Here is a 24,908-nt window from a genome sequence, read left to right as displayed (position 1 = left end):
CAGACGAATGTGGAAGCAAGAGGAGCTATCTGGGAGTGCAACCTGGCCTGGACAGGGAAGTTTCCCTGCTGCAGGTTTAGTAGGTAATTTTAGGGTTACGATAGCATTTCCTGACGTTTTCAGTAATGAGGAATGTGTAGTGACAGTGTGCCAAAGTATCAACTGTCACAATTGTTGGAGGGACGGTTATCAAAAAGCCTGTCAGTCTATTGTCTCTTAACTTTAATGTAGCTTCTGCCAGCAAAAACATCTCACTTCACTGTATTCAATATACTTATACTCCGTCATGCCCCCAACTCCCATTACTCAAGAAGGCCTAATGTACAGAGGCATGCAACAACAAAAAAAATGACCTCAGTAGAATGATCAGATCACTCTTCTAGTTAATTCTTTAGCTCTCATTCGCTGCTTAAAATCTGGTATCAAACTAGGGAAGATTACAGTTCAGATAAATCCAGGGCCTAATTAATTTTTTTAACATATTTTCCTTGTGAACAAATTTCTCTTGCCAAAATACTGTACTGTTTAGAACAGAGGTTGCAAATTGCTTCTTGTGGGCCAAATTTGGCCCGCAGCTATGGCTTGGCTCCCCCCTAACTTATATATATGCATGCGTGTATGTACATGCACACAAATGAGTTATCCATATAAAAACCCAGATTTCCACCTTCTTTTAAAAATGCTGAGGCTCTGGCAATGCTGGGCCCGTCTTGAGAAACAGTAGTTACCAGCTAGAACAGAGTGGCAGCAGTTCCAATAGGAATACCTGTTTAGCCTTTGAAAATATTTTAGTTATGGGACCCCTGGTTTAAATGCATTGTTTGTTCAATTCAATAAAATATCCCCTTCACTCCTGAGATGAAGACTTTCCAACCTTCTGATTTGTCTCCTCTTTTGACTTCTTACTCTTACAAGGTAAAAAAGTAAACCACATTTTAAAGTTCTGTCTAAAAAAGATACTCTAAGATTTTTAAAGAACTACTATCAGATGAAAAATCTTTAAACCATGTGCCCTGGCAAAAGGAAATTTTGAGTATGGAAATGTTTTCAGTTTCAATAGCCTCGCAAAATCAAAGCAGGCAGAAAAATGCTTAACTGAAACTCAGGAGCACGATAAAGACATCAGTCTGGCTCTCTCACCAAATAATTATTCTGAGTTTCATCTCTGATTCCACCGCCGCTTAGGTCCCTGAGAGTAGAAGTCTGTGACAGTGACTTGGGCTTCATTCTTGTTGTCAACCCTGATGATTTTAAAGCTAGTTGGCCTAATTTTCCCCTTTGGGATGCTTCGGATGGTGTTTGCTACTTCTGCTGGAAGAGATTCTCTTCTGCTCATGGAAAGACTTTCTTTTCCCTCTGCGGATTTATAATAGCCTATGGGTAGAATTATACTGCAATACACCATATGGGAAATACGTTAAAAAACTGAGTTCAAGCTTACAGTATGTGTGTACAAATTTCTAAGAAACAAATCTTTATCCAAACTCTACGACTGCACAGGTGGTCATTTATTTGATAATCATTTGACGTTGAACACGTGCCCCCTGGGTCTGGGACCCTGGGAAAGATAACCCCGCTACAATTCCTGCTTTGATGTGACTGGTGGCATCTTAGAGAGAAGTTTCAACATCACAAAATGTCTCCACCGAAGATGCTTTATCATTAAAGATCCAGGATTTAGCAAGAGTCTTTCCATTTTAGGAAAGTCATAGTAAGAATACAAGAGAGGAGAGGCTATAAACAACTGAGGATTTTTTGTGGGATCAGTAGAGCTCTCAAACTAACGTACTACTATGGGTTGAACGGTCTCCTGGAAAAGACATTGAAGTCCTAAGCTCTGGGACCTCAGAATGGGACATTATTTGGAAACAGAGTCTTTAAGGAAGTAATCACATTAAAATGAAGTCATTAGGGTGAGTTCTCAACTACTATCCTTATAAAAAGGGGAAATTTGGAAACAGAGATAGCCATGCACAAAAGACAGACAATGTGAAGACACCGAAGGAGAAGGCCACGTGAGGACAAAGGATTGGAGTGATGGATCTGCAAGACAAAGAACGTCTGAGGTGACCAGAAGTTAGGAGAGAGGGAGCATGCCCTGCAAACACCTTAGCTTCAGACGTCTGGCCTCCCGAACTATGAGACAATACATTTCTATGGTTTTAAGCCACCCAGTTTATGGTACTTTGTTACAGAAGCCCCAAGAAAATAATACAAGCACCTTTTCAGAACTGGATAGTTTCTTCATACTTAGGAGGGCCTTAGTGCCTACCAATTTTTCCTTTTTCTTTAATGTTTTGACATGGATTTGCATACTGTTTTATGACACCTTAAAAATTCTACTACTACTAACATTTTCTACATTAATATCCTTCTAACACTTGGTCCATAGTAATCTGAACAATGTCAATGACCCCCTAATGTTCAAGTCAACAGATTCTATTTTCAGGTCCCCAAAATGTCAGTAAAAATGGCCAAAGCAAATTTACTATATAAAGGAGAAAGAGGAATTCATGGAAAAAATAATGAAGACGAATAGTTTGGGGATTAAGATAAATCATTTCACTTTCTGTTAAAGCTAAGGTTATCAGTAAATATAATTCCTTTTATTTTTGAAACTAGTATAAATTGATCATTTTATTCTATTCTATCAGTGATCTTTTCCGGCTTCTTATTAAGAGTTCTCAAATATGTGAGCTTTGTTTTTGGTTTAAGTTTAGTGTCCACTAATCTCGTTTCCATCCAGTTAGGAAACAGGTTTTTGAGTTGCCCTAAGAGCTCCAGTTGAGAATGCAGAGTCATTCCCCATTTGCTCCCTTGTGCTCCCCAGTAACTGTGACTCTGTTCTTAGTTTCTGGCATGATATCTGGCACATAAGAAGTGCTCAGTTAGTATTTCTTCAAAGTAAAAGCCAGATACGAAACCATGTTTAGGAAACAAATATAACACAAGCATTTACAGTCCACGGGCAGACAACTGGTACGGTGCTTTTATGCAGTTTTGTTTTGTTTTTTTTTTTTTTAAGTATTTACTCATACCACTAAAACTGACTCTTGGTGTTGATGATTCTCTACCAACCACCTTATTCAAGTCTGAACTGCTTTGAGGCCTCTGAGAAAGCAGGGATACCCTGCCCGTTCGTTATGCTTGTCTCATGTCCACCTCTTCCAAGTGCTCGGACTTAATCCTTCCTTTGGTCTGTAACCTGTCCCACTCTTTTCAGTAATCGACCAAATGACTGGTATGGTGGGTAGGCTCTAAGATGGTGCCCGTGACCCTTGCCTCCTGGTCTCCTTGCCGTCATCCTGAGTATAAGTAGACCCTGTGACTCGCTTCTAACCAACAGAATGTGTCAAAGGGGGCAAAATACCACTTCCATGATCATGTTACCTAAGACTGTGACCCCTGTCTTGCTAGCAGCCTCCATTAACTCTCTTGCTGGCTCTGATGGAGGAAGCCGCCATACAGAAAGGCCTTTCGTCAGAATAAGAGTGCTATTGGTTTCTATTGCTACATAACAAATTATTGTAAACTTAGGGGATTAAAACTACATATATTTATTATCTCATTATTTTCATGGGTCAGGAGCCTGGGCAGTGCTGAGCTGTGTCCTCTGCTCGGGGCCTCACAGGGCTGCAGTCAAGGCATCAGCCAGGGCTATGGTTTAAACTGAGGATTGGGTTCCTCTTCCAACCTCACTGGTTATTCACAGAATTCAGTGCCTTGCAGTTGGAGGATGGAGGCCCTCACGTCCTAGAGGCTTCCCACCATTCCCTGGTACATGGCCCTCTCTGTAACAGGGCACTTTGCTTCTTCAAAGCCAGCAGGAGAGCATCTCCACTGCTTTGAATTGCTCCGACTTCTTCCATGTCTGACCTCTAGAGCCTCTTTGAAAGGGCTCACCTGATTAGGTCAGACCCATCTAGGATTATTTCCCTTTTGCTTAAAGTTAACTGATTGGGAATTTTAATTACATCTGCAAAACGTCTCACCTATCCCATATAATGGAACCTAAGCAGTGGAGTGGTATTTCATCATCTTCACTGTTCCTGCCCACACTCAAGGGGAAGGGAATATTCAGGGCAAGCATACCCCGTGATGGAAACCGTGGGGGCCATTTTAGAATTCTGCCTACCACAACTGGCATGTCTTAGTACTATCTGTGAGCTTTATTTCCACTTGGCTCCTATAGTTTACATTTCGGTAAAGTATTTTTGCAATACTGTACTAGTACTAGAGTGGCAACAGCAAAATTAGAATTCCCCTAAATGTAGTATTTACACAGGAAACTATTTTGTAAGATTTCAAGATCACATCTACTCTAGACTAACACCCCTTTGTGTGAAACACAAGAATGGAGTTTCTTTTCCTGTCTTCAAATGGGGGCAACGGTCACTGTGAGTGAAGAACAAAATGTGTTAGTCGGGAGCTAGAATGGTGAAAATGAAGGCGGCGTGCCCCACTGAATGAGTAGTATCTGTGAGCGCAGGACGGCAATGTTTCTGTCCGAGTACACATAACAGCTTTACCCTGCTTATTCCCTGCGGTGGAGGGCTGTGGGGTGGAGCCAGCCCTGCTACGGACAGCTGCAGCCAGCAAGCCAGCAAGCCTGGCTGTGTCTGGTCGTGCTAGAGTGGCGAGCTGTGGCAGGTGAAACACTCCAGATCATACCACAGAATCTGCCGCGTTTCCGTGCCACATCGCCTCCCTAAAGAAAAGAGTGGGAGGCAAAGAAATTTCGAGTTTCTCCATGAAGATGTACTGCTTACAGGGTGGCCCTGATATTTTCTTTACTCAGAGGTAAGTGAAGTTTGTGTCTCGCGATATTTTCAACATAAACAGATTTTTTTGGCCCCCATTCTGTGAACTGATAGAGAATTCCAAGTACCTCTACATTTTATTCATACTCATACATTTAAACAGTGGAAACGACCAGATATAGTTTATTAAAATGTTCATTAAAAACAATTTTGACTCAGTTTTTTAAAATGGCAAATACATTAAAAACTGTTACAGTGTCATGAGATTGCAAATGTTGCCTTATGAAATTATAAAGAATTTGTTTAGTAAAAACTATGAAATATTTTAATTTAAACTTCACATATAAAAATATATATTTTATTGAAACACTGAACAGTTAAGGCCACAACACTTGAAGGAGAGTTTGAGATACACGTATTTTTAAAATTGCTTGTCAAAAATATTAGCATAAATAAATACCAAACTGGTCGTAATATTCAAACCAAATAAAACATATTATTAAACTTGTATCTTTAAAAGTTTGTTATCAGAAACTTTCCTTCAGAAGTCAAACTGTTTTTCAAGTATAAATTACAATGTGCTTGGTGACCACGGAAACATAAATGTATATTTATAGCAGTGTACAAGATTTTGACCTTCTCTCCATATTTGGGGGTGAAGTATCCTGACGACTTTGCCCCATGTGGTTCTGGTTGGCATCTTTCTTACTGCTTTTAAAAGCTATTTGGTCTCCTATTGGTTTTATCTCTGGGAGTGGCTCATTATTACTCTGCATACTTTTCTGACTCGTCAATGACATCCTTTTAAAGAGGAAAATCTAGAAAAAAACCCACACACACAAAGAATTCATTTCAGTAAGTGAAGAGTCACTTAATAGTATTTAGGGGGTATAATTTTCAACTAGTCTTAACATTATTTCATCACATCTTTACGGGGCACCATGTGTACAAAGGTACATTCTCAGTGTCCATCAGCCTCTTCTTTTACCAGTGGCAATCATGCTTCCTCCCCGAAACAAGACCTTTCAGGGTTTAACTTTCAATACTATCTCAGGGTCTTGGTAATACGTTATCATTTTTCTTCAAAGAGCAAATTCAGTATTGCACTTTGTTGTGTTGTTAAGAGAAAAAAAGATGAAAACTAGGATATTCTGGAGGACAGACCTCCCGTTCCTGTAGATCAGAACTTCTGGCAAAATGTTAGCACTGCCAAATGATGGCTTTGGGAGCCCCAGGGGTCTGACTAGGCAGGTGGATATATGGATCTGCTGCTCAGGGGAGGCCGGGGCTGGTGAACAGGCAGATAACAGCCGGAGAGAGGAAAGCAGACGCCACAACCCAGGGACTGCAGGCAGGCAGAAAGGAGAACAGAAGAAAAGAGACTGAGGGAGAGCCAAGTGTGAGATGCAGGCAGAGGCAGAGGAGCGAGCACTGGGGACAGAGCTTTGTAGAAAAAAGATCAGGAAAGAGAGGCACCTCAGAACCGAGGGAGGAAAACGTGTCAAGAAGGGAGTGCTCAAGAGGGGACATGCAGGAGAATTTGAGAAAGATGGCGATGGAAAAGTCCCATGGGATTTTAGTCCTTTAGAGGATGTAGCCAGAGAAAATAAGATTCCTGAAGAGGGACAACACACACATACATTGGTTTTGACAAGATGCCAAAAAGAAAAAAAAAACAAAACAGGTGAGGACTTGGCTTCTTTGGAAACCAAAATGATGTGGATAATAGCTGGCCTTTAGTCTTTAAAGAATGGAGGAACTCAAGTGAAGAGTGGCGATCCAAAAAGTCAGAGTCTAGAAAAAGGGTCTGTGGGCTACAATGGAGGAACTCCTGTTTCATTTCTGCTATTGTGGAGGAATCCGTATCTTGAAAAATTCTGCTACTACAAAATACCAAGAAATGCTGAATAAATGCAAAAAACATAATTTTATAATGTGTAACTAAGTTCACAGAAACAAAATGAAGGAAAATCCCTGTGGGCCAACAAATGAAGAGGGAGCAGGAAACCTCAGAGGCGAGGGAGGAATGAAATGGCATTTATTGGTCTCACAACTTAGACTCATTTTGTTAATGTATATTTGATTTCACAAAATGTGGAAACTTGGTACTGAGCCCCCTCCCCCTCTAAGAACTACGCCCTTAATGTAAGTCCATCTGCAAACACTGGGAGATGACAAAATAACATGGCTCTCCTGGTCTATGCTTTGAGTGAAGGAGAACCATGGTTTCCTAATGAGAGGCTGGGGTTCCCATTTACTTTACTGGTGTAGGTGAGAAAGCACTAACTGAGGAATTAACTGAAAGTGGTCCTGGAATGGTAACACCCAGGGGAGCTAACAGAGGCTAATACAAATTCTCTATGGATGGATATGCCTTAATGTAAGTCTTAAAGGGGTTCCACAAAAAGTCCCAGTTGAACATGCACTCACAATCCGAATTTCAAAACACATAAGGAAACAAGATAGTACTAGCAAGTCAACCAGAGCAACAAACAGATTTAGATTGCTAAGAATGTATGACATTGGAATAACTAAATATACAGTATAAAATAAGTATGTTTAAATTATTTAAAGGACCAGAATAAAAAATATGAGCACAAAAGAAGATACCAGTTTTTAAATGATTGACTTGAAAAAGAATCAAAATAGAATTTCATTTCAAAATGTGAAAAATATAATCACTGAAATAAAAATGCAACAGGTAGGTTGAAAAGATTAGTCTCAGCCATAAGGAAACTATGGAATCAAAGAGCTCTGAAATATGAAAGCTCTGAAATTCCCTGAAATATTACTTAGACATGGACGACGGGAAAGTAACATTAAAAGACACGGATAAAAGAATGAAAAGTTTTGTATCGAAATTTCCAAAGAGGAGAGCGGAAATATTCAAATATATAATGGATGAGAATTTTCTTAAACCGATGAATGACTTGAATTCTCAGATTCAAGAGTCATAATGAATTAGAAGAAAGTTAAAGCAAAAAAATTCCCATCTAGGCATCTTGTAGTGAACTGAAGTACATCAAAGATAAACAATGTAAAAAAACCAGCCAGGGAGAAATGATAGATTATATACAAAGTTATCGGCGGTTATACTAAAGCAAATTTCTTAATAGGAACAATGGGAGCAGATATCAAGAGAAAAATAACTGCCAACCAGTTATGAACCATACGATCATTCATTTGCAAGTGAACAGAAACTAAAAAAGTTAACTACAAAAAGAAATCTATGACAGGAACTTCCAAAGGATCTCTTCAGGGAGAAGAAAAAGGATCCCAAGAAGGATATCTGAGATGTAAAACGAATTGTGAGTAAGAAAGTGGTATAACAAATAATAGTAACATCTGATTGGTGAGGCTAAAAAATTAAAATACTGGATACAATAACATGTAAAATGGAAAGGAAGGGGTGATAGGAGAGAAAACTCTTCTAAGATCTTGGTATTGCTTGAGGAAAAGACACGAACATTAACTAGCTTTAGATTTTAGGTATGTTATGTTAAAAAATTTAAAGACAAAATCCAGCTTATAGGCCATCTACAAGAGACTCATCTAAAACACAAGTAAAAGAATGAAAAAAGATGTATCAAAGTGCTAACCAAAGGAAAGCTAGTACAGCTCTATTAATAACAGATACCCTTTAGCATTTTTTAGAGATAATGAAGAATACAAATAGTAAGATGATAGATTTAAATGTAACTGCATTAATGATCAGATTAAATATAAATGGGCTAAATGCTCCAATGAAAAGACAGGGATTTTCAGATTAGATTAAAAAAAAAGCAAAACCCATCTTTTTGCTGCCTAAATCAAATGCACCTCAAATACAAAATCACAAATGAATTAAAAGTAAAAAGATGGAAAAAGACATATAACTCTAATCAAAAGAAAGCTAGAGTGGCTATGCAGTATCAGACCAAGCAGATTTCAGAGCAAATATTATCAGGGATAAAGACATCATTTCATGATAAAGGGGTCAATTAATTAAGAGACTACAACAGTCCTAAATGTTACAGAGCCTAATAAGAGCTTTAAAGTACATGAAGCAATTGGGGCGCCTGGGTGGCTCAGATGGTTAAGTGTCTGCTTTCGGCTCAGGTCATGATCTCAGGGTCCTGGGATCAAGCCCCGCATCGGGCTCCCTGCTTGGCAGGGAGCCTGCTTCTCCCTCACCCTCTACTATTCCCCCTGCTTGTGCTCTCTCGCTCTGTCAAGTAAATAAATAAAATCTTAAAATAAAATAAAATACACGAAGCAAAAACTAATAGTAGTACAAGGAGAAATAGATGAATCCACAATTGTATTTAGGGATTTTAATACTCCTCTCTCAATAACAGATATTACAAGTAGACAGAAAATCAGGAAGGATAGGAAATACTTAAGCAACGCTACCAACCAACTTGATGCAATTGACATTGATAGGACACTCCACCCAACAGCAGCATGCTTCTCAACCTTCTCAAGTGCACATGGAACACTAACCAAGATTGACCTGATTCTGGGCCACAAAACAGGTCTCAATAAATTTAAAAGGACTCAAGTCATACTAAGTTTGTTCTCTAATCACAGTGTAATTAAATTAGAAATTAGTATCAGAAACCTCAAGGGAAAATACCCAAATATCTTGAAATTAAATAACCCATGAGTCAAAGAAGAAACCAGAAAATATTTTGAACCGAATGAAAATGAAAACACAACACATCAAGTACTTCAGAGAAACTAGAAAAAGAAGAGCAAATTAACCCAAAGAAAGTAGAAGAAAGGAAATAATAAAGATTAGAGTGCACGTAAAATATAAAACAATACAGAAAAATCGATGAAACCAAAAACTGGTTCTTTGAAAAGATCAATAAAATCAATAAAAGTTCATCAGGGAATAAAAAACAGAAGACATAAAATAAATTTGACAAAAATCCTATGCAAGACCTGTACAACTAAAAACTACAAAACATTGCTAAGAAAAACAGAAGACATCCATAAATGGAGAAGTATCTTCATGAGTTAGGAGACAATGTTGTTAAGATGTTCATTCTTCTCAAATTCATCTGTAGGTTCCAAGCAATCCCAATCAACATCCCAGCAGGCATTTTTTCCCAGTAATTGACAAACTGATTCTAAAAATTCATATGGAAATGCAAAGGGCTTAGAATAGCCAAAACAAGTTTGAAAAATAACAAAGTGGAAGGAGTAACACTTCCTGACTTCAAGACTTATTATGAAGCTAGAGTAATCAGGACAGTGTGGGACTGACACAAGATAAACAGATCGAAGGAACAGAATACAGACTCCAGAAATGGAGTCTTTTCCACACATGGAAAAGGTAACTGATTTCTGATTTCTGTGAAGACAGTTCAGTAGAGAAAAGGTAGTCTTGTTTCAACACATGGTGCCAGAACGATCGGATGTCCATATGCAAAACAAAACAAAACCAAAAAACCCCCACAAACTTTAATTCATACCCTTCCCATATAAAAAATCAACTCAGAATACAACTCAGCAATGTAAATGAACTATCGATACATGCATGGATGGATTTCAAAACAATTACGCTGAACAAAGTAAGCCAAACAAAAAGAGTACACAGTGTAGGATTTCATTTATATAAAAATCTAGAACTTGCAAAATAATGTATGATGATAGAAGGAAGATCAGTGGTTTGCTGAGGATAGCAGGGGTCAGGGGGGGCATAGACAGGGATCACAAAGAGGCACAAAGAACCCTCTGCCAATAATGGCACTGTTTACTCTCTGGTGATTATGGTTTCACAGGTGTATGCATATGTCCAAAGAAACCAAATTATATACTTTAAATATGTGTCATTTATTATATGTCAATTATACCTCAATAAAGCTCTTTTGAAAAAGCAGGGGAGTCATTATTGGGTGACCTGAGGGAGACTGTCTCAGGTTTTAAGCTTGGGAAAAACAGACAATGAGAGGAGACCATAGGTATAATCTACCTCAAATTTTCCTGACAACATAGAGTCTAGCTAACTGTGTACTTGAAGCGAGTGTGCTCATTTGTAGCTTGCAGTGGGGAACAAAGCATACCATCAGAGAAGAGGTAGTAACTAGGAAAGGCAAGAATTCACCAGCATACTTTTTTGGTGGAGACATTCTCATCTCAGTGTCTTTTATATACGGTAGTGACAGTGAATAAAAAAATCTATTCACTGTGAACTGTCATGGGGAACTATCCAGGGGATCTGCCATGCTGCAGCTAGTTTCGAGGGAAGGCACTGGATCTTTAACCTCTGTATCTTCAGTCTCTGGCCTTGTGGCCTGGCACATTAAGAGATAACCAATTAATATATGCTCAATAAATACATGAATAAACTAACTCTATAATGTAATGATTTTTAATAGCTAAAAAGTTCACTACTTTTTCTCCTTAGCTACCTTAGGTGGAAACGAAGCCAATAACACATTTTTCTTAGTAGCTAACTGTGGATCCGATTTATCAGCTGTGGCTACAGTGTGGAAAAGTAATATTTGGTAATTTCTAGATCTAACAATCACCTACCAAAAGATCTCTGCCGCCAGTTAAGATCAGAGGTCCCAACCTGTCTATCCGAAACATTTAAAATTACCAAAACAAAATTCGGTGGTGAGTTCTGTTTTGTAGATGCCAAGAGTACAGTTCTTTCTTTTCCTTTTTTTGGATTATCTTTGCAAGTGTCTGTCTAAATACCCGGGGGGTGGGGGGGGGGTGGGAATGCAAAATCTCAAACATATGTTTCTTTTGATATTAAGTTAATGCATCATTTACTTTCCGAGCTTTAAGAACAGTTTGATTTGTTTGGCTTGGGTGGTATAAATAGGTTAGAGACACTCTAGATTAAAAGAGGTCATATGGGATTGACTAAAAGAAAATCTCACCTAAATCATCTATTTCCTTTTTTAAAATATGGAGAATAACAGTATATTCTTTAAGTAGAAATACATTTATTACTGCTTGACTTTTTAAATATGATTTTCATTACTTTTTGTTTCCTTTAACCAAGGACATGTACATTTACTGAAGTCTACTTTTCCATTAGGTATAAATGAGAATTTGAGCAGAATCCAAGTTTAGGACTACATTCTCCAGCCTGGCACCTGCAGCCCGCTGTATCCTGGCCTGACCTCACCTTTGTCCTGTGCACTGGCGCCACTGCTCGGGCCCCCTGGCTGGCCTGCTCCCCCTGCCACACGGCACTGCCCCCCCTGCCTGGCCTGCTCCCCCTGCCACACGGCACTGCCCCCCCTGCCTGGCCTGCTCCCCCTGCCACACGGCACTGCCCCCCCTGCCTGGCCTGCTCCCCCTGCCACACGGCACTGCCCCCCTGCCTGGCCTGCTCCCCCTGCCACACGGCACTGCCCCCCCTGCCTGGCCTGCTCCCCCTGCCACACGGCACTGCCCCCCTGGCTCAGCCCTCTCCCCTAGCCCTGTGTATCCAAACCCCCCCACCGATGGGCAATGCCATGCTGAAGGCTGGACAGCCTGAAAAATTCCCAAAACTCGATCATGTGTTCTAGAACACACATTTTCATTCGGTCTGAGGCGTGTTTCGAATATTTTCTTCTGCTACTTCACACTTCATTTATCCTCTTAGGTTCTTCTGTCTCCTGACTCCTTTACTTTTCATCTCCCTCCCTCATATTTGACTTTCTTTTCCAGAGTCTTTCCCTGAGCTCTTACAACTGGAAAAAAGTCTTCACAGGATCACTATGAAGTGCAGTAGAATACCTGAAATGTTCTTTTCTACCAGACAGAGAGAATCTGTTCCTAACACCTGATGGTCCATGTTATAATTCTAAGGAGGAGAGTAATTCTGAGAGTATCCTTTGAGCCATGTCACAGCTATCTCTAAACATAAGGCAATTTTTATAAAGACAAGAATACTCACAAAGTAATTTTTAGTAAAAGATAACAACAGGGGGCCTGTGCCAAAATTTTGGCTTGAAATTTCTGAAGTAATTGTGAAAGGAATTTCAGAGTGGCAAAAGACAGGCCGTTTACTACTCTGAGGGCCGCTCCTGGTGTCACCCTTCCTGTCCTCTTTCTTACCTCCTCACGTTTCAAGTTCATTATCAACCAAAAATATTTACTGAGCATTTACCACGCCCCATGTACCAGGGACTGCGCTACATGCTAAGGCTGCACTGGAAAGCAAAACAGAAAACAGTTTTTGTCCCATAGAGCTGAAGGCCAGCGGAGAGAGAGAGTCATAAAGCAACTAAACGTACACTTCACTATGAAATTGCCAATTACGATAAATACAAAGAAGGATGAAGAAAGGGTGTTACATGAGAGAACAGTAATGGGACATAATTTATCTAAGTGCAGCTGGTCACCAAAGGCCTCTACGTAGAAGTAACTACTTTAAGCCGAAACCTGAAGGCTGAACAGGAATTAACAAGGCCTTTCATTGATCTTTTCTTCCACATTTCCTCCTAATGCTCCTACCTGGAAATGTGCTCTCATGGTTACAGAAAGTTCTCCTGCAAGTGGAAAGAGTAACTTCCAAGAAGAAGAAACATCTCTCTCAGACTATTAACAACTCCAAAACAGGTATTTGGCAGGAGAGGCTGATGTAGCATGTGGTCACGTTTCCTAAGCACCAACATCCTTATTTTTGCATTCATCCTATTTCTTGGTTTTGACTTACTTTTTTCTAGACTCTCATGATGATTATACTCCTAATTTAAGCAAGAAAGTTCTTTTGTGTTATCTTTTTCCTGTACGTTGAATCAGTGTGAATGGGATTAATGAAAGGAACATGCTATTAAATTCTGGCTGGGCCACCTGACTCCATCTAAAGTCCAGTAAATAAATAGCTATGTTAAAACATGAAACATCACTTGAAATTCTTCACATGTTTTGGGGCCACAAAACCTCATATTAAGGAGGTAAATTATATGAATCACCATATAAAAAGTAAAAGGAGCAATTCAATACTTTGGTCTTAACACTAAAATGAAAAAATAAATTTCACTTACCTTCTTTGATTTTTTGACGTCTTTACTTGGTGTTGATTCACTATCTTCCAGGACTTCTGAAGAACTGCTCTTCGCACGGTCATGCATGTTTCCTATAATAGAATATATTGAGAAATATGTTTTTCTAAGTAATGAGAAAGAGAAAAGTCCTGATGCCCTCAGTGCAACTCTATCAAGCCTGACTTCTGGGGTAGTACTAAAGAGAGCGTGCCACTACCTGCTGGGGCAATAGACAAGGTCTATACTTCATAGTTCCCAGAAGACTGAGTTAAGGCAAAAAGCCCCAAATGACCCGACCAGTGTTGGAGATGTTTGCATGACAAGTACCCAAATAGAGCTACAAAGGTAACAGGGAGTGTCAGGAAAAAGTTCTGTAAAATATAAATTACCTTTTTAAATTAACCTAGTTATAATGAAATTCTTTGTACTCAAATGGACATGGTACTGTTTGGTGTTTCAAATGCATCCACAAGTTATATAACTGAATAATAATCTTTAAAGTATATTCATGAAGTATATGCATTCTTAGACTTTTATATTATCAACTACTTAAATCTTACTTTTAATTCGTTGCTAAGAATACTTACAGATACTATTTTAGCAAAACTTACTACTCTGTTGAAGTTAGAAGGAAAAAAGAATGAAGAGAAGGCCTCCTCCCCCTGCCTGAGTTCAGATCAGATATCCACTACTATGAATGGTTATTTTTAATGAGAACACAGCAAAAAGCACACTTTGATGTGATGGCGTGGAAACACGATATAAGGGTTGTACAGCAAATCCCAGATGATCTGTCTGTAGAAGATGTGGGTCTCAACGGTAATCGTAGTCCCCTCTATACTGTGGCACCTGTTCTCCGACACCAACAGTCAGGCCTGGGAAAGGACCTGTCTTAAATGTCCACAATAAGATGAAAGACCCATGTCTGAGCCCTGGGGGAAATAATGGGATGGCCAGCCGTAGCTCCAGGCCAGCCTGGTCTTTAGCAATGGGGTCTGGCAGTGCCCACCAGAGACATAAACTGAGATGTGGGACAAAAGCCCAACTTAATACTACTGGTTGAAAAGAAAAAAAAGGGTAGTGAAATGGCTGTCCTGAACCACTTAACACTGATATATGAGTAGCTGGGAGAGAGGCGAATGTTTTATATGAAGAAGCTGTGGTGGTGATTAACGAGAACAAGTACTCCTATGCCACATATTTCGGCGCCTGTCATGAGGCTCATGTGACAGTAAAAAGTAGGAAAGAGAATACACGTGTGTAGGCTTTGGTGCCTCAACTCCAGCACAGGGTGCACATGTACGCACGCATGCATGTGTGTGTGTTAAAGTAGCCGGCCTTTTGAAGTCAAATGTGTTCACACCTTTTGGATTTTCATTGTATTCACAAATAGCCCGTTCCTCTTGGTTGGTTTTCTCGTCCTATAAATGATAAAGAAACAATATAATAAAAAACATAATTGTGACGGGCTGGAAAACATCATCTAGGTTTTAGGCAAGGGTTCTCGAGTCAGCCTCTAGCTAACAACATAAACACGTGACTACTGCTTTAGTTTGCTGGGCTTTTGCCTCAGATGCTGAGTGATTGCTAATGTCCCTTCTAGCGTCAAGCTTTTTGATTCCAAAATGTTGCTATGATTCAAGAATTCAACTCCAAGAAGATTCAGGAACGTTAGCTGGTAAATGAATTGGCTCGACATTTCACACCATCAAACTGGAGTTTCAGGAATTCCATGTTAAAGAATTTCAGGGACTACCCAAACTGGAACTCATAAATATTCCTTATCAATCTTTCCCTCCCTCTGAAAGAAAACAGTCACGGCTAGAAGTTTTTTTTTTTTTTTTTCCTCAGTGAGAGGAAGGAGTCTTGAGAAAGGAATTAAGAAAATGACCTCGATAGCACAGCCCCATTTTGTAAATTAAAAATACATGCACATAAAACAACACAGGTTTACAAGTACACATTCAAATAAAAGGACAAGCGTGTTTCAGTGGTTGTCTGTGTTATGGAAAAGGAGAACACAAAGGGGATCAATTTAAATAAAGAGAAGCCTTGCGCAGACCAAAGATGCAAGTGATTCACCGACAAGAAGGTATGGTTAGAGGTACAGAAACTGAAAATGAAAACGAATCGACATAGTGTCACTTTCAGTTTGGTTTTCTGAATTCTGTACCTGTGAAGTTAACCCAGAGCAACATTAGCAAATGAATGATTTCAAACCTATCAACTGTCTCCTAGCAGTGTCCCTCCTGGACAAAACTGCCAAATAGTAGAGATGTTTCTGGCATTCCTAGCTCCACTTTTAGGATGACTTCCTCTTCCTCAGTGATAGCTCCCCCTTTTCTTCCTATAATTCCTTTCTTCTACACCACATCTGCACAGAACTGATCACAGCCTCAAAGACCGCTGTGAACAGCTTTCACTTGTCCACATACACGTAAATACACACATGTACGTGTGCACACACCCACACCTCATTTCTGCCACCAGTATAGGGCTCCTGACTTTGTAATTTCATCATTTCAAGGACCCAGTGCTGAACTGCTTGGTTAATTTCTCAACAGTATATTGTACTGGCCCATATCAGTTCATTTCCACTCAAGCAGGGAACAAACTGCTACCAAGAAGTGTGGAAAGGGTGTTAGAAACAAAGTGTGCCTGATTCATAAATCGGCCAAAGCTTCTCCTAAGGCACATGAACCAAGTTACTCAGAGAAGTATGTCTGCTCCCAAAGGAAGCTGGAGTCGGCCCTGTGCAGAGACCATGGAACTCGCTCTTAGGCAGGATCTCAGGATTTAAGCACATATCATCATACCTTTTCAGTGGTGTCAATCAATATACCTTTTCAGCTGAGTTGTCACTGGCTTCATCTGCTGGCATGTTCTTCTTGCCTTCCAGATATTCATCAATTTCCTCATCCATGTCCTCTAGTTCTTCATCTGAAAATTCATGATCCTGTGGCAAAATTGATAATCAGGGAAGAGGTAAGTTTTTTTTTTTTTAAAAACAGCGATTTGATATTGCAGTCATAAATAATTTATATCATCTCAAAGAATACATAGAATACGAAATCAAATACTGAAGGCAAAGAAATAAAATGCTGCATAACCTATCGTGCATATCAAGTTACCATATTACCAAGGCTTTTCCGCACATTGATCTATTTCAACATTTTCAATGACTAGGATTCCCAAAATTCTATTAGCGTCTACTACAAGGTTAAAATGGAAAAAAAAATTAAATATGCTTTCTGAGCTGTCTCAAAAGAATGCTTTTAAACTTTAGAGAAGTTAAAAAGCGCTCTACTGTAGCATTATAACATAATCATATCTATATATTATGTTCATTTTCCAAAACACAGGGATTTAAAATCACTTCAGAAGTACAATTCACTGATATTCACGAGAGAGAGTTAAGTATAATTACTTACATTCCAGGAAGAAGATAAAGGGACATAGGCAGTTTAAATGGTTTGCTCTCGGTTATTTAAAGCAGAGGGAAAACCAGAGGCAGAATTTAGTCTATCTGGCTCCTGTCCAACTAATCCAAATTACAAGACAGCCTGTCTATGGATTTGATAGAGTAAATCATGTAATACTAAATATAGGCGGAAAATATTAGTTATAATCTTTATTCTATACTGAGATTTTTTTCGCAGTTTCATATTTTGGGTGGAATACTGCTTATTTTTTGTCATTAAGAGATCAGGCTCCTGGGACGCCTGGGTGGCTCAGTTGGTTAAGCGACTGCCTTCGGCTCAGGTCATGATCCTGGAGTCCCGGGATCGAGTCCCACATCGGGCTCCCTGCTGAGCAGGGAGTCTGCTTCTCCCTCTGACCCTCTTCCCTCTCGTGCTCTCTATCTCTCACTCTCTCTCTCTCAAATAAATAAATAAAATCTTAAAAAAAAAAAGATCAGGCTCCTTATTGGACTTTTTTTCCTATGCTTTTCATTTATGCATTTCTCTAATGGCCCCGAAAATAGGTGAGGCAGTAAGCAATTAATGCCTTTTACTCCCTTGAAGAACATTTTTACAAAGTTCACCTTGCCATATTTGCCTCAGACGATATACACCCTTTATATCCCTTCAACACAGTAACTAGCTTCTCGTGGTCACCTTCCTAGTTGCTGTTTGGCTAAGGATGAGCTGGACACCCAAACGAATCTTTAGTGGGTGGTCTGAAAATAATACCTCTCATAATTAACTCACCTTTCTTCTGGCAAAAAATACCAAATGTGAGAGTTCAGGCTAGGGAGACTTACTGTTACTTAGTAACAGACGTTAAGTGGCATCCTCAGGCCAATAGCACCAAGGGTGTGGCCTGATAGCATTTTCACTAAGGACAAGCAATCCAGAAGTGAAGCCTGGAGATTTAAGAGTTTCGGCAGTTACCCAGTTACGCTGGGAGGGCCTGACTTAGGTTAAGCAAAGGTCATGAGGCAGTGCATGTGGGAGGGGAACACAGAGAGGAAAACAGGGTACCAGGGTAGACAGCTATATTAAAGGATGTTCTGCACGTTTAGGTTGGGTAGGGTTAACTATGAGGTAGCTACCATTTACCAATAATTTCTAAAGCTTTCTTTTTTTCTGCATAATTTCCCCTCTAAATGACTTATATTGTATATTATGCCTAGCAAGAAGCACATAGGAGAAGGTAAAATGATCAGAGACTACTTTGGAGGGGAATGGGAAGCAAGATTAACTAGATTTAAGATTTATGGCTGATAGGTGTACTCATGAATATATATATAAACGAGGCCAATTGGAAAGGACAGTGTTCCTGAGACAGAATTTCAGACTCTGTCCATCTGTCTCCCATAGGGAGGGGTCAGTGAGCTGTGTTGTAGCAAAGTCCTCTTCTCTTGGAGAATTCTGCTAGTTTAGCACCTGGGTCAACTCCCATTGTGCTAGTTAACTAAGATATTAATGTAACCATAAGACAATATCATGCTATTATAAAAAGGAACATGACATTTTATCTTATTTTAGAAATAAGCAAAACACTCATTTCTTCTTATAATGAACTATAAATTTACTCATAACTTTATGAAAATCTGTAACAATGAATAACTGCTGGAACGGTATCATTTTTTTGAGAAAGCTCTTAGAAAACATTTTCACTAGAAATCACATCAATTGTAGAACTTTGCACTTAAGCACATTTAGAATTAATCTATTCACATCTGGACAACTACTTTAAATCACAGTACTTACCTTCAAACTGAAACATTTAGGAGAGATTGGCAGAATACTGTCATTTTACAAAGAGAAAGGGCAAAGTTTAAGTACATTCTTGTCACCAGAACCACATAAGACGTTAAGTAGTCTAGAATGATCAACGGAAACACGTCTTGTGTTGGGACCGCAGGAGCGAAGGGAAGGGGGGGCCTGGCTCTCACAAAGGGACAGTTGTCTTGCTGGTCAGGCACAGCACCGGGAGCTGCAGTCTTGGGTCTGGCCCAGGGCCACATTTCTTATGGGAAATATCAAGAAACCAAAATGTTCCTCACGAGGTTTCAGTTTGCTTAAGAATACTACATTGCATACTGGAGAAACTAGAAGTTGCTCTCAGCAATTGGCATAGTGGTCATCCTGGGGGGATGGGAAATGCCTGGAAGGGGGTTTGAAGGGAAGCCTCTGGGGAGCGCTCTACCTTGATCTGGGTGTTGACTATGTGGGCGGGTTCACCTTTTGGAAAATGCACTGAGCTATACACGCATGAGATACGCTCTTTTCTAGATGTATTATACATCAATAAAGAGTTTTAAACAAGTTTTTTAAAGGGACTATAAAGTATAAAATTTTGTGCTACATTTCTCAATTTATGAGATGCCTCAATGTCATATAGGATAGACAATGTTTCCCAAATAGGTTAATAGAGCATAAAACTTCATATCTAAATAATACCACGTGGGGAAGTGTATATATTTAAAATCTCAATCTCAAGGCTTTTAGGACAAGAAGGGTTAACATGGAAGTTCATGTTTTTACTACACTGGAACTCACTGAGGCAGGAAGAGAGAGCGGGGAGGGCATTCAGTACAAAGACCTAGGTGCTGCTATCCAAGCTCTGTACCATCAGCCACGGCCTGAGCAAGGGGTCTAATAATATTACTTTACAGTCTCTCTGTAGAATGGGAAAATGACACCAGCAATACCTACCTCAGAGGGTTCGTATCAAAATTAAAAAGATTATTTACAGAGAAAATAACACAAGCAAACAATGAGCATCTGTATATAAGTGATTTTAAGACTCCCTAGTATACATTGAGGGCCATCAAAAAAACAAGATGCTTGGGCACCTTTTTGCCATAAAGTCCCAGATCTTATCACTAGAAAATAGTTGATTGAAAGTGTTCACATATTTGTTCTACCCTCTCGCACAGCTCCCTTTACTGTCTGCCAGGAGCCCAGAAGCTAGAACAAGCAAGGGAAGAAGGCAGGACGCGTCAGGAGCAGCCTAGGACGACAGGGAAGTGGAGGGGCGCCTTGGCTGGACTGTGGGCCAGTGCTGCCTCAGGTCCAAGTCAAGCCCAGAAAACACTGTTACAGTATAAAGCTTCCCGGTATTTCAGTGTTGGCAATGGATTCAAGCGTTAACCAGAATCACTGTGTATACCAAGCAAAGTGAGTCTGCAAGCCGGGTTGCACCGAAGGGCTCCCAGTTTGACCTCCAAATTATTGCGGTCTAATGTCACTACTTTACAATCTCTAAACTCCTCCTCCTTTCTATGTACCAATCCCTTAGTTCATTCCTAATCTGGTATTTTTGCCACAAAATCCATTCCAGTTTGACGCTTGTAAGCAGGCCTGCAAAAGTGGCTACAATGCTGAGGATACAAACTTCTTGCTGGTAGGCAGTTTTACTCTTTATGTTTGAGTTATTTTTTAACCTATTTTGATAAAAACATTAGGACACAGGGCAATCTGTTGTCCCGTACCATCAGCCTTTCACCACGCTTCAAACGTTGAGGGACAGTACTGGACCCACGTATGGTGTGCAGACTTTCATTCTACCCCGTATTTAAGGGGGTTATCATTATTGTTACTCACTTCATTCCCACAGATCTACTTCCATAAGCCAATTTTGGGGAGGGGGCAGCTATGTTGTACTTAAACAGAAGTCAGGTTCACATGACTAGACTCAATGCACATCTGTCAGTGACCTGGAGATTCCCGAGGGTAGTTCTGTACCTGACTTGATGTGGTCAGAGGGGTTAATTAGAGGGACACGGGTTACCATTTGCTGAGTACCTCTAACATGTTTCATGTGTTAATTTAACTATCCAAAGACCCCTCCCTTTAAAAAAAGAAAGAAAGACTCAGAAAGGTTTTAAAAAAAAGAAAAGTTTTTCCATGTGTCCACACAGCTCATCTGTGAAGGGCTGGGGTGTGAATCCAGGCCTACTGGGGGCCAGTGCCCAGGCTCTTTCCCAGCTCTGCTCAAATACGTGAAGACCAGAACAGGTGCCCTCAGGGCTGATCCCTCCCCGCCACCGCACTGAAACTGACAGCTCTGTAGTCTCTTCCTTTCTGATCAGCTCACTTCGACAACGTCCTGTGCTTATGTACCCTTGTATATAGTAATAGCAAGTGCAATTCTAAGGTGTTTTCCCCCAGGGCATCAGAGTCCCTGACTCTAAGGCGGCCTTCCTGGAGCTCCCCCTTTACTGGCAATGTGGGCTCTGGCCAGCCTTCTGCTGGGCCTCTCCCAGACCTCTCTGCAGCCCTCCACCATGCCTTCCTTGGCTTGGGTGGTACCTCTCTTTCCTAGAAAGTGTCCCTACACCGCCTCCTTCTCGGACTTCCTTTCTCAACCTCCCCATTAGCTACTGAGGTTTCCTCAAACTCTGTCTTCAGTTCTCTTCTTCTCGTACCACGAGGGCTGCCTCTCACTCAACTCCATGGTTTTAATGACCCCTAAAAGCTGGCGATACCCAGCAATCTCCCCTGAGTTCCAGGCCCACACATGTATCTGTCTGCTGAACATCTGGGTCAACAAGCCCAAGCAGGCTCCTAAACCTGCCCCTACTCCTGTTCTCAGCCTTGGCCAATGGCGCCCTTTCCACCCGGCTCTTCACACAGAAACAAGAAAAGCTTCGCCTTGTCTCTCCCTCCAGGTTGCATCTCTTTACTAAGCCCTCCAATTCTATCCCTAAAGCTCTCTTGATAACACATGTCCCCAACTCTCTGTCCACACTGTCTAGTCCCCTCTTCTGTTTCTGCCTGCTCTCCTCGAGCTGCCTCCTAACTGGCACCCCTGGTTCTGGTCTTGCTCCTCTCCAACCCACCCTCCCTATTGCTGCCAGACCGTTACAAAAACCCAAGTGTGACCACCTTACTCTTGCTGTTTAACATCTCTCAAAAACACATTAAGGTCCTTTGCCTCTCTACCCAGAACCAAAAGACACTCTAAGTTGTGGTCACACTGAAATACTCTCAGGGCTCCCATCAACTGGGAAAACCTTGCCCCTGCCGCTTGCATGGCTAGCTTTTACTTCTCACGACTCAGCTGACATTTCCCCGTTGCTCCCTGGAAGCCCTTTCCTAGCCCCTCTCTGCTGAAGTGCAGAAGTGGCCGCTGCAGTGCCACTCCTGAGATGCTCTATTGTCTGCGTAAAGTTTCTGGTCAGCCTATAGAAACAGCCAAGAGTCCCCTGAGATCCGGAACTGTATCTTACTCTCGGCATACTCAAGGCACAAAACCACTGTCTTCTTAATTAAGGGACTTCATGAAGGAAAGCAAAAGATTTGTTTTCAGATCATATTTTTATCTTCGGGTAGCCCTGGCTAAAAAGAACACAGGAGTGGGGGTGGGGGGATATATCAGGTAACTAAAGGGCATTGTTAAGTCATAGGTAAAGGCAGGGCCATGGGAACTCCTTTTACCTGGTGTCCTTTCAAGACATCTGTACCCACCTAATGTCCCTGACGGGTAAAAGGGCCACAGGAGGCTGCCTGTAAGCGGCCCTCGTTTCTTGAGCTCTCCCTGATTTGGGAAAGCTTCCATTCCCTTTTGGGTGATTGCTATGTATGTACATACTTATTTGTTGAGGGAATAGTATGTACCAGATATTAAGTTACAGGTCAGGGACATTGGGAAGAATGAGGGAAGAAGGAAGCACAGCACCTTCCTCTGTGGTAGCATTTTATCTTGAAGGTATACGTGCATAGCAAGTTGACCTCCCTAGAATGCCATTACAGAAAACATTCCATTGCACTCACCTCAAGAGCTGCTGGTTCGGCAGCAGCAGATGTTTCTGTGATACTCCTTTGTAGCTTACCTGAAAATATTTTTCTGCCAGAGTCCTCATTTGAAACTGTAACTCAACGGATTCTACACACACACCCCTCACGCTGGCCTCAGTAATAACCAGTGAGAAACTACAATAAAAGCTTGATCCACCAGCAGATGGGGACAATAAAGAAGGAACCAGTTATTCCGATCTGTTTTACCAAGTACTAACTCACATCTCAAAATGAAGAGGCCCGTGCTCTTGACCAGAACACTATGCCTGCCCGAGCTACTGCTTCAAAAAGAGCATACGACACTTTGGTTGGCCAGGGAAATGTGAAGAAATGGGCAGGAAATGCTGTTTAAAAGTGGCTCTCTAAGGCCAGCTCAAATACTGAGATGGGCACATGCTCAGAACACCATTTCAGTGTTGCTGGCTGGTGAGGTCTCACCTTTGACATTAACAACTTGAGGGTTAAGGGTTTCTTTTCTCCCTGAAGGCTTTTCCTTTATGAACTCCATTCTACTGTTCATCTCAGTGAATCACTTTAAGCCAACGTTTTAAATAAACATGTTGGGCCCTGGCTTTAACCACACAGCGCAAACACTTGATCAAAGTACCAATTCCATTTCACTGACCGTCACTGAATGTGGCCGAATTTGGTAGAACCCTGCAATGCCAACTTAGCATGTTTGGTTAGTTAGCGGAAGCTACCAGAGACCCCTGAAGCTAAAACAAAACCTACAGTTGCTCCTAGGAGTCTCTTCTCTTTGTACTCTAGTCTCTCCCCCCATATTCTTTCTCACAGAGAATCAAATGTGCGAAGGATTCAACTACACAAAATTCACAGGAAGTTTCCCATCCCGATTCTCCTTGCTAAAAGGAGAAGAAATCCCTCATGCCCAAGATATGGAAGGGACTGGGGCGGGAAACCAGTTGAAAAGGGCGCTATGAATAAAGAACAGTCAAATGATCTAGCTGTATGGAAAATACTGAAAATTTTACGGGAAGATTGAATTTACGCGAATCAAAATCTAGCCTCTCGAAAATTCAGTATCTAGTGTTAGTTTCTCTTTCCACAAACAATTACTGATGGTATACATTTACATTTTATTTTACTTGAAACAGTCTGACAAGCAACAAACAGAGTTACAGAATAGTCAATGAAGAACACACTGAGGGTACATAACAGACACTGGGAATGATGATTCTGATAATACAGTTAAAGCTCAGAAGTTATAGTTTAAAAATACAGAATGACGAAGACAAGGTACATTAAAGCTCTTCCTAAGTTTTTAAGAGTAAAGAACAATACATAATTTATAGAAAACTCAATTCTAAAGTGCGATTTTTCTTCTAACTTAAAAAACTTTTATGCAAATGACAAACACAATGGGAATAAATGAGCCTGTTAGAACAAAAGAATCTGAGAGTTAGGAGGGACTATAGTTCTATCATCTAATCCGCTCCATTTTACACATGAGGAAACTGAACCCCAGTGAGGAGCTCTGCCTGGCTAATAAATACGTACAAGTTTTACATACTTCCCGAATATATGTTTAGGTTCACCTCCATTTCATGAGATATACTGCCATTTGTCCGGATAGTAACTAAAAGACATCACGTTAAGATCTAAGGTCTGAATCCAGCTGACCCTTGGTAGATTGTTGCAAAAAGGACACATGAAAGGTAAAAAAAAAAAAAAGCACTATTTTTTTTAAAATGCGAATTCTTCATTTTAGCTTTACAATACCATCCACCTTATAAAATTATTCTATGTAGTAGGGCCAACTGAAATCAGAGACCAAAAGAAATTCATAAGAAATGAGATGTTTTTATAGCCCTGAAGGATCCGTGCCATCTTTAAGGGACCAGTGTGTATATACAAATGCAGCATTCTTATAGTATACTATTTCCTAACTCTGTCTT

General features: G+C 40.5%; 1 protein-coding gene across 2 annotated transcripts in view; it reads right to left on the bottom strand.

Moving 5' to 3' along the window:
• Positions 1-5,058: 5,058 nt before the first annotated feature.
• Positions 5,059-24,908, bottom strand: part of RPGR (retinitis pigmentosa GTPase regulator) — a 53,270-nt gene continuing 33,420 nt past the window's right edge. Inside the window, exons 15-18 of one of the 2 annotated variants that reach the window (XM_028113501.2) lie at positions 16,584-16,697; positions 15,105-15,162; positions 13,742-13,833; positions 5,059-5,578 (exon numbers count right to left, since the gene is read on the bottom strand). In XM_028113501.2, the coding sequence (XP_027969302.1) occupies positions 5,372-5,578; positions 13,742-13,833; positions 15,105-15,162; positions 16,584-16,697 (471 nt within the window). In that variant the 3' untranslated portion in view covers positions 5,059-5,371. The remainder of the gene's footprint in view (positions 5,579-13,741; positions 13,834-15,104; positions 15,163-16,583; positions 16,698-24,908) is intronic. The other variant, XM_028113500.2, reaches the window with a different exon arrangement.

This window comes from Eumetopias jubatus, unplaced genomic scaffold, assembly GCF_037043125.1.
Source record: "Eumetopias jubatus isolate StellerSeaLion01/CBP00866 unplaced genomic scaffold, mEumJub1_p1.0 scaffold_11, whole genome shotgun sequence".
NCBI classification, from domain to species: domain Eukaryota; kingdom Metazoa; phylum Chordata; class Mammalia; order Carnivora; family Otariidae; genus Eumetopias; species Eumetopias jubatus.
The sequence above is the reverse complement of the archived record's forward strand: the minus strand, read 5'-3'. Positions and strand labels throughout refer to the sequence as shown.